The sequence below is a fragment of the Entelurus aequoreus genome, linkage group LG07 (genome assembly GCF_033978785.1).
Source record: "Entelurus aequoreus isolate RoL-2023_Sb linkage group LG07, RoL_Eaeq_v1.1, whole genome shotgun sequence".
Lineage (NCBI taxonomy): Eukaryota > Metazoa > Chordata > Actinopteri > Syngnathiformes > Syngnathidae > Entelurus > Entelurus aequoreus.
The window spans coordinates 59,493,971-59,511,362 of record NC_084737.1 but is presented as its reverse complement, the minus strand read 5'-3'; the positions used below and the strand labels follow the sequence as shown (position 1 = coordinate 59,511,362).

General features: G+C 43.6%; 1 protein-coding gene across 2 annotated transcripts in view; it reads left to right on the top strand.

The window, feature by feature from the left end:
• Window positions 1-13,434: 13,434 nt before the first annotated feature.
• Window positions 13,435-17,392, top strand: part of anos1a (anosmin 1a) — a 43,085-nt gene continuing 39,127 nt past the window's right edge. For both annotated transcript variants that reach the window (XM_062052168.1, XM_062052167.1), the window contains exons 1-2: window positions 13,435-13,657; window positions 15,697-15,744. In XM_062052168.1, coding sequence (XP_061908152.1) covers window positions 13,454-13,657; window positions 15,697-15,744 — 252 coding nt within the window. In that variant the 5' untranslated portion in view covers window positions 13,435-13,453. The remainder of the gene's footprint in view (window positions 13,658-15,696; window positions 15,745-17,392) is intronic.

Below are 17,392 nucleotides of genomic sequence, written 5' to 3'. Positions count from 1 at the left end.
AAAAATAATAATTTTTTGTTAAATGCTTTAGGGGGCCCCCTGGTGGCCGCGGGGCCCTAAGCAAGCGCTTAGTACGCTTATGCCTTGGGCCGGCTCTGGTCAAATGTGTGAGAAAATGAGAGCAGACAGTGTTGACAAACAATGTTGCAACTTTGTGTGGGAACCGCAGGTGCAGAAACACATAAGAAGAATCCCTTTGGGATGCAGAAACTGGCAGAGAAATTTCCATGCAACGTTCATATTGTTGTTACTCAGCCAGTGTTTGTGGGTCTAACCCTCACACTTACTTTTTATTGTCATTCAAATTTGAACTTCACAGTACAGATAAGAACGCAATTTTGTTGCATTAGCTCATAGTAGTGCAGGATAAAAAAGCAATAAGGTGCAGATATAAATAAATAGATTACTGTACAGATAAATATATTGCACTTTTGCATATGCATCCACGTTTATGGATGTATGTTATATTGTCTTTATATTCCAGCGAGTTAATCCATTCTTGGGGGGAATTGAGGGGATTATTATGATGCGTTCAAGAGTCTTACGGCCTGAGGGAAGAAGCTGTTACAGAACCTGGGGGTTCTGCTACGGAGGCTGCGGAACCTCTTTCTAGAGTCCAGCAGGGAAAACAGTCCTTGGTGGGGGTGGGAGGAGTCTCTGCAGATTTTCTGAGCCCTGGTCAGGCAGCGGCTTTTTGCGATCTCCAGGATAGGAGGAAGAGGAGTCCTGATGATCTTTTTCCGCCGTCCTCACCACTCTCTGCAGAGACTTCCAGTCTGAGGCACTGCAGGCTCCAGTCCAGACAGAGATGCTGTTGGTCAGCAGGCTCTCTATAGTGCCTCTGTAGAATGTGGTGAGAAAGGGGGGATGGAGCTGTGCTTTTTTCATCCGACGCAAAAAGTGCATGCGCTGCTGAGTGTGTAGTGTAGTGACCAGGTCATATTGTCGGGTATCTGCACCCGCAGGAACTTGGTGCTGCTTACCATCTCTACCGCTGTGCCGTTGATGAAGAGTGGAGCGTGGCTGGATTTGGGCTTCCTGAAGTCGACGATGATCTCCTTGGTCTTGTCGACGTTCAGGACCAGGTTGTTGGTTCTGCACCAGTCAACCAGATGTTTCACCTTCTCCCTGTAGTCCATGTCGTTGTTGTCACGGATGACGCCCACTACTGTTGTGTCGTCCGCATACTTCACAATGTGGTTAGTAGTGGACCTGGCGCCGCAGTCATGGGTCATCAACGTGCACAGCAGCGGACTCAGGACGCAGCCCTGGGGGGAGCCGGTGCTCAGGGAGATGGTACTGGAGGTGTTGTCGCCCACTCTCACAGACTGTGGTCTGTCTGAGGAAGTCAAGCAGCCAGTTGCATAGGGGGGTACTGAATCCAAGTTTCCAGTTTGCTCACCAAGTGCTGCGGGATGATGGTGTTGAACGCCGAGCTGAAGTCCAGAAACAACATCCGCACGTGTGTGTCCTTTCCTTCCAGATGTTCTAAGCTCAGGGGTGGAGTGCAGAGGAGATGGCGTCCTCTGTGGAGCGGCTAGACTTCGACGCGCTGGCAAAAAAGGGTGAGCAACAACACTGCTCCCACTGAAAGAGAATGAGTTAACCTTGTCATACCATTTTTATGTTTATTTGAGGTTCTGATATGATATTGTTGAAAATAAATGTATAGCCCATGTTTGGGAAGTCTACTCTTAGTACCAACAGAAATTATATGCTTTGAAATGTATAATGTGCTCGCCCGGCCCGTCTGTCAAATTTCAAAAGGCAATGGTTGGACTCGCCTGGTTGTGCTCTGGCTCTGTGGCGCCCTGTCTTTGGCGGGGGCTGCTGCTCTGCGCACTTCCACCGGTCCTCCCCGATGGGGTGCTTCTGGCTGAGTCCTGGAGGGCCTGTTCCTGGCCTGCTGGACCGCATAGAGCCTGTGGTTCTCTGGTGATTGAGCTTCATACCTGCTATGTGGGGTGGGGCTTGCTGGGTGGTGCGTAGTCGTCCCCCTCCTATTACACATATTCAATGACAAATAAACACCATATCTACAGATATAAATACGGACGCATACATACACACTATCATTTACATTTTATGTATTGCTATTTCAGCATTATTACTCACCACTCTCTGCAGAGACTTCTAGTCTGAGGCACTGCAGGCTCCAGTCCAGACAGAGATGCAGTTGGTCAGTAGGCTCTCTATAGTGCCTCTGTAGAATGTGGTGAGAATGGGGGGAGGGAGCTGTGCTCTTTTCATCCGACGCAAAAAGTGCATGCTATGCTGAGCTCCTTTTTTAAGAGCGCCGGTGTGTAGGGACCAGGTCAGATTGACAGTTATCTGCACCCCCAGGAACTTGGTGCTGCTTACCATGTACACTGTTGTGCCGCTGATGAAGAGTGGAGTGTGGCTGGACTGGTCGTCCTGAAGTCGACGATGATCTCCTTGGTCTTGTCGACGTTCAGGACCAGGTTGTTGGTTCTGCACCAGTCAACCAGATGTTTCACCTCCTCCCTGTAGTCCATGTCGTTATTGTCCCGGATGAGGCCCACTGTTGTCCGCATACTTCACAATGTGGTTAGTAGTGGACCTGGCGCAGCAGTCATGGGTCATCAGTGTGAACATCAGCGGACTCAGGATGCAGCCCTGGGGGGAACCGGTGTTCAGGCGGATGGCACTGGAGGTGTTGTCGCCCACTCTTACAAACTGGTGTCTGTCTGTGAGGAAGTCAAGCAGCCAGTTGCATAGGGGGGTGCTGAATCCAAGGGGGGCCAGTTTGCTCACCAGGTGCTGCGGGATGATTGTGTTGAACGCCGAGCTGAAGTCCAGAAACAACATCCGCACGTGTGTGTCCTTTCCTTCCAGATGTTCTAAGCTCAGGTGGAGTGCAGATGAGATGGCGTCCTCTGTGGAGCGGTTAGGGCGATAAGCAAAGTGGTATGGGTCGAATGTGGGGGGAAGTCTGGAGACAATGTATTTCTTTACCAGCCTCTCGAAGCACTTCATTATGATGGGGATGAGTGCCACGAGGCGATAATCATTGAGGGAAGAGATTGTGGGTTTTTTAGGCACATTAGCAGTCTTAAAACATGATGGTACCACAGCCTGGGTCAGCGAGGTGTTGGAGATGTCTGTGAGAACCCCAGCCAGCGGGTCTGCACATCCCTTAAGAACCTCACCCGGAATGTCCTCAGGTCCCGCTGCTTTTCGGGGGTTCACTCTCCTCAGGGTTCTCCAGACATCTGCTGTGTCCAGGTTGAGTGGCTGCTCATCAGGCCGAGGGATGAATTTCCTCGCCGGAGTGGTGTTGAGTGCCTCAATCCTTGCAAAGTTGTTGTTGAGGTCGTTGAGAAAGCTGATGCTCTTGTCACAGGGGGGGAGTAGCTTTCTTGTCCGTGATGACATGTATGTCCTGCCACATTCGTCTGGTGTTTGTGGTGTTTCTCAAAGAAGTCCTGCACTTTCTGACTGAGCACGCTTTGCAACCCTAATGGCAAGGTTCAGGTTGGCTCTGGCTGTTTTAAGTGCTACCATGTTGCCAGATTTAAAAGCGTTGTTCCGAGCCTTCAGCATTCCACGTACCTCACTGTTCATCCAGGGTTTCTCATTGGCCTTGTTTACACTAACATCCTCCATGCACTTCTGAATGTATGCGGACACAGACTCTGCATACTCCTCCACACATGTGTGATTATTGTCTGTGGCGGCTGGCTTGAACATGTCCCAGTCTGTGCATTCGAAGCAGTCTTGTAATGATTCCATTGCTCCCTCCTCACCTGCTTCACTGTAGCGTTTTTCCTGATCAGCAGGGGCTTGTATGCAGGAATTAGCATCACAGAAAGATGGTCTGAGGAGCCGAGGTGGAGGTGGGGTGTAGTTTTGAATACCTGTTTGATGTCCAGTGTGCTTCCACCCCTGGTTGCAAAATTTATGTATTGATGGAAATGGGGGAACACAGTTTTCATGTTAGCTCAATTGAAGTCCCCCTCCCCCCACCACATCCCACCTCCCCGGATTGTAAATAATAATATTGTGCAACTGATTGTCTTGTAATTAATGTACATCAGAGCTATTCAAATGTTGGTATTTTTGGTATTTAGTGTATTAGATTCTGCAACCAGTGTTTGGATACCACTGTACATAATATCTGAAGAGCATGGAAATAAGCATTTCACTGTGGTGTACTCTGCATGTGACGAATAAAACTTGAAACTTGAAACTGAAACTAATCAAATGTATGTACTTGTTCTTATGCTTTCTAGCTCACTATGTTCACTGCTCGCAGTACATATCCTATGAAGTGAGACCTACACTGTCACAATGTCCATTCCTCAGATGATAAACTTGTATGATGACTGAAATATGCTGCAAGCAAACTACATGCCCCCTCACCCCCACCCCAAAAACCCTCCACATCCCACCCCCCGGATTATAAATAATTAAATGTATATACTCTGATGATTAACTTGTATGATGACTGTATTATGCTGATAGTATATATGTGTACCATGAATTGATTAACGTGGACCCCGACTTAAACAAGTTGAAAAACTTATTCGGGTGTTACCATTTAGTGGTCAATTGTACGGAATATGCACTGTACTGTGCAATCTACTAATAAAAGTTTCAATCAATCAATCAATCAAACCCTGCCACGATGAAAACTCCCTCTGGATGTGTAGAGTGCAGTTCATTGATAGAGCAGTATAAAGCATTCAGGGCTTCTTTGGTGTTTGCACTGGGAGGAATGTACTGTGAAGATCATCAATCAATGATCAAGCAATGTTTATTAATATAGCCCTAAATCACAAGTGTCTCAAAGGGCTGCACAATCCACAACGACATCCTCGGTACGAGCCCACAAAAGGGCAAGGAAAACTCACCCCAGTGGGACGTCGAGGTGAATGACTATGAGAAACCTTGGAGAGGATCGCATATGTGGGTAACACCCTCCTCTGGGGGAGACCGAAAGCAATGGATGTCGAGTGGGTCTGACATAATATTGTGAAAGTCCAGTCCATAGTGGATCTAACATTTTAGTGAAAGTCCAGTCCATAGTAGATCTAACATAATAGTGAGAGTCCAGTCCATAGTGGGGCCAGCAGGAAACCACCCCGACCGGAGATGGGTCAGCAGCGCCCCAACCCAAGTACCCCAACCGATGCACAGGCGAGCGGTCCACCCCGGGTCCCGACTCTGGACAGCCAGCACTTCATCCATGGCCACTGGACCTGTGTGTGTCCCCCTCCACAAAAGAGAGGGGGGCAGAGGAGAAAAGAAAAGAAAAGGCAGATCTACTAGTCTAAAAGGGGGTCTATTTAAAGGCTAGAGTATACAAATGAGTTTTAAGATGGGACTTAAATGCTTCCACTGAGGTAGCATCTCTAACTGTTACCGGGAGGGCATTCCATAGTACTGGAGCCCGAATAGAAAACGCTCTATAGCCCGCAGACTTTCTTTTGGCTCTGGGAATCACTAATAAGCCGGAGTTCTTTGAACGCAGATTTCTTGCCGGGACATATGGTACAATACAATCGGCAAGATAGGCTGGAGCTAGACCGTGTAGTATTTTATACGTAAGTAGTAAAACCTTAAAGTCACATCTTAAGTGCACAGGAAGCCAGTGCAGGTGAGCCAGTATAGGCGTAATATGATCAAGCTTTCTTGTTCTTGTCAAAAGTCTTACAGCCGCATTTCAGAATCAGAATAGTTTTATTGCCATTGTTTGAGAACGGGTTCACAAACTAGGAATTTTTCTTGGTGCAATCGTGCAACATAATACACATATAACACAGATTTGGTAATAACAAGAGCTGTAACTGAGCTATCAGATCGTGTTATAGACTTAGAAGGAATTCAAAGGAGCTACTGTTAGGAGTTATTGTTCACGTGCCTGATGGCCGAGGGGAAAACAACTGTTCAGGTGGCGGGAGGTGTGGGTCTGGATGGACCATAGTCTCCTGCCTGAGGGGAGAGGGGAGAATAGTTTGTGTCCAGGGTGAGAAGAGTCAGCTGTGATCCGACCCACACGCCTCCTGGTCCTGGAGGAGAACAAGTCCTGGAGGGATGGGAGCTTTCAGCCAATCACCTTCTCAGCAGCACGTACAATGCGCTGCAGTCGATGCTTATCCTGGACTGTAGCGCCGGGGAACCACACGGTGATGGAGGAGGTGAGGATGGACTCGATGATGGCTAAGTAAAACTGCACCAGCATCTCGGTCGGCACCTTAAGTTTCCTCAGCTGCCGAAGGAAGTACATCCTCTGCTGGGCCTTATTGATGAGGGAGCTGATGGTCGGCTCCCACTTGAGGTCCTGGGTGATGGTGGTACCAACTGTAATCTTTTCATGCTAGACATAGGGAGACCCGAAAATAATACGTTACAGTAATCGAGACGAGACGTAACAAATGCATGAATAATGATCTCAGTGTCGCTAGTGGACAAAATGGAACAAATTTTAGCGATATTACGGAGATGAAAGAAGGCCGTTTTAGTAACACTCTTAAAGTGTGACCCTTACGAGAGAGTTGAGTCGAAGATAATACCCATATTCTTTACCCAGTCGCCTTGTGTAATTGTTTAGTTGTCAAATGTTAAGGTGATATTATTAAATAAATGTCGGTGTTTAGCAGGACCAATAATCAGCATTTCCGTTTTCTTGGCGTTGAGTTGCAAAAAGTTAGCGGACATCCATTGTTTAATTTCATTAAGACACGCCTCCAGCTGACTACAATCCGGCGTGTTGGTCAGCTTTAGGGGCATGTAGAGTTGGGTGTCATCAGCATAACAGTGAAAGCTAACACAGTATTTGCGTATGATGTCGCCTAGCGGCAGCATGTAATTACTAAAGAGTGTACCGAACCCTGGGGAACTCCATATGTTACCTTAACATAGTCCGATGTCACATTGTTATGGGAGACGCACTGCATCCTGTCAGTAAGATAAGAGTTAAACCAAGACAAAGCTAAGTCTGACATACCAATACGTGTTTTGATACGCTCTAATAAAATATTATGATCGACAGTATCGAAAGCAGCGCTAAGATCAAGAAGCAACAACATAGATGACGCATCAGAATCCATCGTTAGCAATAGATCATTAGTCATTTTTGCGAGGGCTGTCTCCGTAGAGTGATTTGCCCTGAAACCGGATTGAAAAGGTTAATGATAAATGATAAATGGGTTATACTTGTGTAGCGCTTTTCTACCTTCAAGGTACTCAAAGCGCTTTGACAGTATTTCCACATTCACCCATTCACACACACATTCACACACTGATGGCGGGAGCTGCCATGCAAGGCGCTAACCAGCAGCCATCAGGAGCAAGGGTGAAGTGTCTTGCCCAAGGACACAACGGACGTGACTAGGATGGTAGAAGGTGGGAATTGAACCCCAGTAACCAGCAACCCTCCGATTACTGGCACGGCCACTCTACCAACATCGCCACGCCATCGCTCCCGGTTCACAGAGATTGTTAGACACTAAGTGTTCATTTAGCTGCTGTGCAACAATTTTTTCGAGGATTTTTGAAATAAAGCGAAGGTGGGACACCGGTCGGTAGTTTACCATGAGGTCAGGATCGAGGTTAGGTCTTTTGAGCAGAGGATGAATAACCGCTTTTTTGAATGCTAGGGGAACAGTACCAGAGGAAAGTGATAAGTTTATAATATTTAGCACTGATGGACCTAATAATACAAAAAGCTCCTTGATAAGTTTCCCAGGAAGTGGGTCAAGTAAACATGTTGTTTGTTTTATCCCACTTACACGCTGTAATAATTCCTCTAATGTTATTTCATCAAAAAGAGAGAGACTATTTTGGAGGGCAGTATCCGTCGTATCTGTGTTAATATTATCCAGTTGTAGCCGGGATGCTTTGTCTTTAATCTCCTTTCTAATGAGTTCAATTTTCTTATTAAAGAAATTCATAAAGTCATCTGCCGAGTGGGTGGCGCTAGTGGGAGGAGTCCCTTGTTGGGTTAGCGATGCTACTGTACTAAACACAAATTTATGATCGTTTTTGTTGAGGCGGATGAGATTTGAGTAATATTTAGCTTTAGCTAAGGTAACCATGCGTTTATAAGTTATTAAACTATCACTCCATGCTTGATGGAAAACCTCAAGTTTAGTCGCGTGCCATTTGCGTTCCAGCTTTCTCCATGATAATTTATGAGCTCTAGTTTCTTCTGAAAACCATGGGGTACGCCTTTTAGGGGCCCTTTTTTGCTTTAGAAGTGCTATACTATCAATGGTTCCCTGTGTATCAATGGTTCCGCACAGGGCGTTGTCAAAGTTGTTAGTGAGGTTATCAATAGAGCCAACATAATTTGGGAATGGTGCCATTACCGAAGGCAGTAGGTCAGCAAGAGTCATCGTTGTGGCAGCATTAATGTTGCGGCTGCTATAGCAGTTATTATTATTTTTAGCTTGTTGACAATGAGTCAGAACTTCGAATTTTATAAGGTAATGATCGGACATTACTTTAGTATACGGGAGTATCATAACTTTGGAGGTGGTGACACCCCTGACAAGCACTAGATCTATCGTATTACCGTTGCGATGCGTGGGTTCATTTATTATTTGTGTAAGACCACAGCTATCAATTATAGTCTAGAGCGCCACGCACTGAGGGTCCGATGGGGTATTCATATGGATATTAAAGTCCCCCATTATGATTATATTGTCGGCGTGCGTCACTAGATCAGCAACGAACTCTGAGAATTCACTGATAAAGTCCGAATAGGGCCCTGGGGGGCGGTAGATAACAGCCAGGTCGAGAGGCAGCGGTGTGACAGACCTCATAGTAAGCACCTCAAACGATTTATATTTATTATTTAGGTTAGGGGTAAGGTTAAAGGTTCATAACACTGAATTCCTGGGGTATATAAAATGGCCTGCATTTTATAGTCAGTAGTTCTACATCGGGAGAGCAGTGACATGAGACCATCTCCCCGTTGTTGCACCAGTTGTTGTTGGTGTATATGCAAGTACCGCCGCTTCGGGATTTACAGGTGAGAGTGCTGCTCCTGTCCGACCGAAACAGTGTTAGCCCCTCGATGCGAACTGCCTCATCTGGAACAGATGGTTTCAGCCACGTTTCTGTGAGAAATATGGCACAGCAGTCGCTCATCTCCTGTCTTGCATTTAAATCTAGCTTTAGGTAGTCCAGTTTGTTCTCCAGGGAGCGGACATTTGAAAGCAGGATGGAAGGAAGCGGCGTTCTGTGAGGATTAAATTTTAGCTTTGTTGTTAGCCCCACTCGGCATCCCCGTTTCTGCTTCCAGTCACACCGCTTTCGTCTCCTCCGTCGACGGTCCCCGCTCGTACGAGGCTCCACTGCTTCACAGCTTCACAGGCCGCTGGGTGTAGCCGGCGTAGTATTCCGATGCTACCGAGGAGGTCCAGAGTATACGCATCTTTCGGTCTAAAACTGTTCGATTTATCTAGATCTAAAATTGCCTGGTGGTCGTATGCTACCTTGGAGTGACTACACTGCAAGTTAACTGTGACATTTTCAGAATTGACCAATTTATTTGCCCAAAAAGTTCCATTACTACCACGGGCCTCTGCACCGCCATCTTTCCTACTAAAAATAGACTTAAGTCCACAAAACGGCAAGTAAAAATTCAGATGGTTCAGTGGTTGCATGAACAAATCCAATCACATTTCTTTGTAACCTCGCAATCAACTTAAAATCGGCTGCAGACGTGTGTGTGTGGCTTGGCACACCCAGACCACGGCCTCTTATGAAGACACAAATCTATTGAAAGTAGTATAGTGCACGATTTGACCAATCTCAAGTCAGTAGGAGGTGCTTCTTTCTTGCGTTTTGATTAAACAACTGTTACGGTGGGGTCACATGTTAATGCGCTGATCGTTTCTCTAAGATGCAGACGGAACTCCGGAGGCAGCGTGCAGATAGGACAATGATTTATTTACCGTAAATCAGTCAGGCAGGAATACAAGCGGAACAAGCGTGCCAATAGCACAGGTAGCGATGGAAAAGCTAATGAGAAAGCTTAGCATAGAGAACAAGTCAACAAATGGTGAAGCTTAGCTCAGGAATCAAACGATATACGTAATTGTTGCGTAAAGCAAACAAGACAGCCAGACCGAGTGTGGCAAAAAGCAGGAATAAATAGCTCTCTGATTAGTGCCCGGGAGCAGGTGAGCGTCCCGAACACTAATCAGAGGCAGGTGAAAATAATCAGCACCCATGGCAACTAAGAAACACAAACCCAGGGGTGCTGAAAACAGAACTAAGGTAATCCAACTAAAATAAAACATGATCAGGGCAATGGATCAACATAGCGATTGTCAGCCTGACATTGCCGTGTCCCCCGAGAATTCCTTAAAAAAAGGAATGGTCGTGTCATGAAGAAAGTGAAAAATAAGATAGATGTGCATGGGCAAAACTGCCTCGGGGAAATTAGTGCTGCACCTTGTTCGAAAAGATAGTGACTACAATGATTGTAAACTTTAGACAAAATGTGTTTTTACAGTAGCCAGATTATAGTTTCATGTGAAACCCCCCAGCTCCTTCCGGAGATCCAGAGAGGTACAATTGAGCTAGAAAATTGATGGATGGATTTGTTTGAAGTCTTTTACATTTAAACATGACAGCATGTCACAAAGAATAAAAAATACTTTGACTCCTGTTTGACTACTCAACATAATAATGAAGTACAGAACAGCTTCTTGCGGGGGCAGCCGTATACGTGACATCCTCCTCGGTCTCCGGTGCCGCCACCACCCGCTGCTGCTGTCCACCTGACATGGCCAAGGAGTCACAAGATCATGTTTTGACAGCATCAGGTCGCGAAATGAACAGCTAAATTAGTAGATAAATTAGTAGATGTCCTCACAAATAAAAAATAAAAATAAAAATAAAAAGTACCAATGATTGTCACACACACACTAGGTGTGGCAAAATTATTCTCTGCATTTGACCCATCATCCTTGATCACCCCCTGGGAGGTGAGGGGAGCAGTGGGCAGCAGCGGTGGCCGCGCCCGGGAATCATTTTTGGTGATTTAACCCCCAATTCCAACCCTTGATGCTGAGTGCCAAGCAGGGAGGTATATGAATATGAAGCATTAAATGCTTTGCCTCTTTCTTTTTTACATTGTTAAAATCAAATGTTGCTGAGCCCAAATGTCAGTGTGGGGGAGGCAATTGTCCATATGTCTCTACGATGGGCACATCAATCGGTCTGAGGAGTAAAAGTTGGAGCTTTTTTATGTAAACTGTTACCCAGCCTCTGTGTCGCTAAAGTATCCACAGCATGTAGAATGTACGTACGGTAGCTATGGAGATGCCCTGAGGCAGCGCACATTCCCACGTCAGTGTCAGTCTTGATACAGTACATCTCAACTTTGCCCTAAAAAATAAACGTATGGCACGTTTTCGTGCGTACGCAAGCTTGTTATATGAGGCCCTTGGTGTGAAAGTCACCGCACGTCACTGTATTGAAGTGTATTGACAAAAGCATTTCATTTGAGACCCAAAAATGGATGCATCCAGTGATGCAGCAGTAGCGCACTCTTACTTGCGAAAAGATAATCAAACACGAGAACCAAAAGGGACAAAATAATCTAAACCGTATCACTTAAAGACCTACTGAAACCCACTACTACCGACCACGCAGTCTGATAGTTTATATATCAATGATGAAATCTTAACATCGCAACACATGCCAATACGGCCGGGTTAACTTATAAAGTGCAATTTTAAATTTCCCGCTAAACTTCCGGTTGAAAACGCCTTTGGATGATGACGTATGCGCGTGATGTAGCCAGTGAAACAGAAGTATCTGTCCCCCATTGAATCCAATACAAAATAGCTCTGTTTTCATCTCATAATTCCACAGCATTCTGGACATCTGTGTTGGTGAATCTTTTGCAATTTGTTTAATGAACAATGAAGACTGCAAAGAAGAAAGCTGTAGGTGGGATCGGTGTATTAGCGGCGGACTACAGCAACACAACCAGGAAGACTTTGACTCGGATAGCAGACGCGCTAGCCGGTGCTAGCCACCGACCGCACGGATGATCGTGGTGAAGTCCTTAATCCTTCTGTCGATCGCTGGAACGCAGGTGAGCACGGGTGTTGATGAGCACATGAGGGCTGGCTGGCGTAGGTGGAGCGCTAATGTTTTTATCATAGCTCTGTGAGATCCCGTTATACTAAGTTAGCTTCAATGGCGTCATTAGCAACAGCATTTTTAAGCTTCGCCAAGCTGGAAAGCATTAACCGTGTATTTACATGTTCATGGTTTAATAGTAGTGTTGATTTTCTGTCTATCCTTCCAGTCATGGGTTTATGTATTTTGTTTCTATCTGAATTTGAGACTGATGCTATCACGTTAGCTCCATAACTAAGTTAGCTTCAATGGCGTCGTTAGCAACAGCATTGTTAACCTTCGCCAGGCTGGAAAGCATTAACCATGTAGTTACATGTACATGGTTTAATAGTATTGTTGATCTTTTGCCTATCTTTCCAGTCAGGGATTTATTTATTTTGATTCTATCTGCATTTGGGCCCGATGCTATCACGTTAGCTCAGTAGCTAAAGAGCGTTGCCGATGTATTGTCGTGGAGATAAAAGTCACTGTGAATGTCCATTTCGCGTTCTCGACTCTCATTTTCAAGAGGATATAGTATCCGAGGTGGTTTAAAATACAAATCCGTGATCCACAATAGAAAAAGGAGAGAGTGTGGAATCCAATGAGCCAGCTTGTACTTAAGTTACGGTCAGAGCGAAAAAAGATATGTCTTGATCTGCATTCTAGTCATTCACTCTAACGTTCCTCATCCACGAATCTTTCATCCTTGCTCAAATTAATGGGGTAATCGTCGCTTTCTCGGTCCGAATCGCTCTAGCTGCATTGTAAACAATAGGAAAATGTGAGGAGCTGTTCAATTGACTACGTCACGCTACTTCCGGTAGGGGCAAGGCTTTTTTTTTATCAGATACCAAAAGTTGCGATCTTTATCGTCGTTGTTTTCTACTAAATCCTTTCAGCAAAAATATGGGAATATCGCGAAATGATCAAGTATGACACATACAATGGATCTGCTATCCCCGTTTAAATAAAAAAAAATCATTTCAGTAGGCCTTTAAACTACGTAGTAGAAATTCATGCCTGAATGCCCTTCTCTTTTTTGACCTTAAAATAATTATCCTCGACCTCAATCAGACCTGCAGTCTTAAGCAGAAATTGGGTTGGGTTCCTATGGGCTAAATGTGATGGCTTTTATGCCAAAATATCTAACTTTTTCCAGGACAAGTTCCCACGAGAACCACACACTGAAATTCAAATTGTACTGTATCAACATCCTATGCCAAAATGTTCACAACTCCCTTACATCATGTATTGTATGGAGCTCCTCCCCCAGCTATAAAAAGAGTTGCACAGCAGAAGTTCTATATGACTGTCCCACCACTGCTCTCATTCAGACAGAAAGATGTGGATTGCTGTGATGCACATGCAGCAGTGGATTATTCCCCTACTCTTTATCTTTCTCTGCGATGTCTGCTCCAAAAAGCTGCTCCGTTGCATCAAGGATGATGATGATGATGGCAAAGATGGCGAGTCCTGGCTGGAGAGTTTCCCAAGGGCGCGGTGCAAGTCCCGCTGCTTGAGTTTGCACAGCGCAGCAACACTGCAGGTAAACTATAGATTGCAATCGTACGCATATTCAAAAGTTATCAGCCATACTACAAACGTTACTGCACATTATGCCCAAGAGTGATTACAAAGTTAAGCTTCATTCACTAACCATGTTACAAAAAAGGTCAGTTAGGATAACACATACTGTCGGTTGTAGAGAACATTCAAACCCTTTATCTATTTGAGCAAAAATATTGAAATTCAATGATTAGGTGCATTTTCAAACAGTTAAAATTATGCACAAAGCAAACAATAACCTTCTACCCAACAATGTAAAATCTTTTTTCTCAACAAAAGAGGAATACAACCTTAGAGAAAAAATGTACTTGAAATATTTATATGCACGTACCACACTTAAAATCTTTTGCATATCAGTATGGGAAGTGATTTATGAAATGGATTAAACAAGGAAGTCAAACACTATTTTCTGTGATCACTAAGATGATCCAGTTTAAGAAATTGTTCAAACTCAAAGTGTTTACAAAGAACAAGGAAGGATAATCCTGACAACATCTTGAACCTTTTGAGAAATCTTATTCATCTCATTATGTCAAGCACAACTTATAAAAAAACTATTATTCTTTAGATCTTTACTAATAAATCCATCCATTGTCTACCGCTTGTCCTTTTTGGGGTCGTGGGGAGTGCTGGAGATTTAATTTGTTGGCGTTACAAATTAAGCACAGGTAGTGAAAAAAAACAAATTAAATTGCTATCAGAATCAGAATCAGAATCAGAAATGAAATGGAAAAGAGAAGAATTTGTAGGGGCGGCATGGTGAAATTGGTAGAGTGGCCGTGCCAGCAATCGGAGGGTTGCTGGTTACTGGGGTTCAATCCCCACCTTCTCCCATCCTAGTCACGTCCGTTGTGTCGTTGGGCAAGACACTTCACCCTTGCTCCTGATTGCTGCTGGTTAGCGCCTTGCATGGCAGCCCCCGCCATCAGTGTGTGAATGTGGAAATACTGTCAAAGTGCTTTGAGTACCTTGAAGGTAGAAAAGCGCTATACAAGTATAACCCATTTATTTAATTTATCATTTGTAGAATTAATGAGGCGCTCCCAGCAGGCGCAAGACATTGATACAATGTTGATTATACATACATGTCCTTTAAAAGCGATTTTGAAACAACGTTGCCAAATTGTTGTATTAGTATTTAAGACAACATTGATGTCCAACGTTGGATCCACATTACTGGTTGCGAAATTACCAAATTTCAAGGGTCAAATCAACGTCACAACCTGACATTGAATAAACAACATCAAAAAGCATGTTGTTTCAACTTTGTATTTGTGTTGTAGAATATTGGTTGGGAAATTACCAAAATTCAATGGTCAAATCAACGTCAGAACCAAACTTTGATTAAACGGCATCAAAAAGCATGTTGTTTCAACGTTATGTGTGGGTTGCTCGAAGTCCGGACCTAATTCAACAAATTCTCAACGTTGTTGTGCCTGCTGGGCTGCTTCTTCCTACTCTTTTTCGGACATGTTGTAATGAGAAACTGGAAATATATGATGTACTATTTTGTAGGTTTGAGCATGTTCGTAATCAATAAAAAACATAACCATAACCAAGCCGTTCTTGAGCAAATCTCTTCTAAACGGCCCATTTATCTATTCACTGCAGTCACTGCAATGGACATTCAAAGTTGTAAAAAAAAAATATATATAAAATTGCATGGGGAAAAAAAATATTAAAAAAACAATTAATCAACCAAAAACTTCACAACACCCATACAGTACCTCGGCGGACCCCCTGTTGAAGACCCTGGCTTAGACAAGGCAAACAAGAAACAAACCCTGTAGAGTAAGACAAACTATGTTGCCTGTAAACCATATTTAAGATTTATCATGGACCCTTTCATCTTGTCTGAGTCAGAGTAATTTATTGTGTGAATTTCCTACAGCACAGATGCACAGCCATTCTACTGTAGGTCAATAAAGGGCCGGGATATGTTATTAGCAACAATCATGTTTCAGCATTTACATGTCATTGTTAAAATAACTAAAATTGTATTGTTTTGTCTCCTTTCAGAACAATGGATCACTGTCATGGTGCCATAGTCAAAAGGAGTGTGCAAAGGTAGGTTGCGATCACACATGAAGCTTGACGGCTTCATGTTCTCCTTTGCAAATACTTTGCTACACATTGAGGTGTCTGTTCTCATCTGTTCTCGAAGGAAAATCCATATATTTACCAACTGTGTTGTTTTTGCAAATTGCCTTGCTCAACTATTATACCTGTATACTGTAATATCTAACTTTATATGTCTTCCACCAAAGCGTTTTTCAAATAGCCTGACAGGGTGTTGTCATAAATTAGTAGATGACACCCTGCTGTATAAAGAATCCCTTTTAGGAAAAAAGACTACTTTACCTGGTCAAAGAACAATGACCCACTAAAAACAGATCTGTAGCCACCGGTATAATGACTGGCTTTGCATATTTACCTCCATTGGATTGGGTTGAGTGTCATTAATGCACACACCAACACTATATCAAAGTGGCCACTTGCATCCTTTAATTTTTCTGTATGTGACCCTCCTAAAACAAAGTCTACAATTTAATTACATTTTGATTGTTTTATATTTCCAAGTCCACGTTCATAAAAGGCACAAGCATAAAATCTTAAAAACCCATTAGCTACGGGTTACTACCATTTAGTAGTAACCAGAGGTGGGTAGAGTAGCCAGAAATTGTACTCAGGTAAGAGTACTGTTACTTTATAGATTTATTACTCAAGTAAAAGTAAGGAGTAGTCACCCAAATATTTACTTCAGTAAAAGTAAAAAGTATGTTGTGAAAAAACTACTCAAGTACTGAGTAACTGATGAGTAACCTGTTCGTTTAATGATAACGGCAACAAATAATGCACAAAGACATAAAAATAGCAATGAGAAAATTCAGATCCAGGAATATCTCTTAAGCAACTAAAACTTAGACTTAGTCTTCCTTTTTATTGTCATTCAAATTTGAACTTTACAGTATAGATAAGAACGAAATTTCGTTGCATTAGCTCATGGTAGTGCAGGATAAAAAAGCAATAAGATGCAGATATAAATAAATAAATAGGTTACTGTACAGATAAATATATTGCACTTTTTCATATGCATCCGCGTTTATGGATGTATGTTATGTCTTTTTTTATTCTAGCAATTTAATCCATTTTGGGGGGAGTTGAGGGGATAATTATGATGCGTTCAAGAGCAAACAATAATATATATTAAATAATAATACATTAACATAAAAAAAATTAAGGCAAATTGATCCACAATAACTTAACAGCACCATAGGCTCAGTAGGCAGAGATTACAAAGGAAAATAAAAAGTTAGCCTTTACGCAAACCATAAACTGATAGGTGTGGGCTGCACTTGGGAAGACACTGATTGGTGTTTCTATGCATGCGTGTGTGTGTGTGTGGGTGTGTGTGCGTGTGTGTGCGACTGTGCGTGTGTGTGTGTGTGTAAGAAAGGAATTTGTAGCGTCTTCGCTGCACTGTTCTTTAGGGAGAATCTCGAAGCTAGGCTCTGCCAGGTTTCTTCAGCCAGGGAAAACAATACAGATTAGAATGTTTGTGTTTGAGTGAGCAGAATATTTTTAAACATTTCACTCTAATGATCTGTTCTCGGTCTCAAATTCATCATACTTCGCAGAGCAGACAGCTTCTTCAAGCTGCTATCCAGTTTGCTATTTAGTCCAAAATCAGAAAAGTCTGAGTGCCGACAGCTCT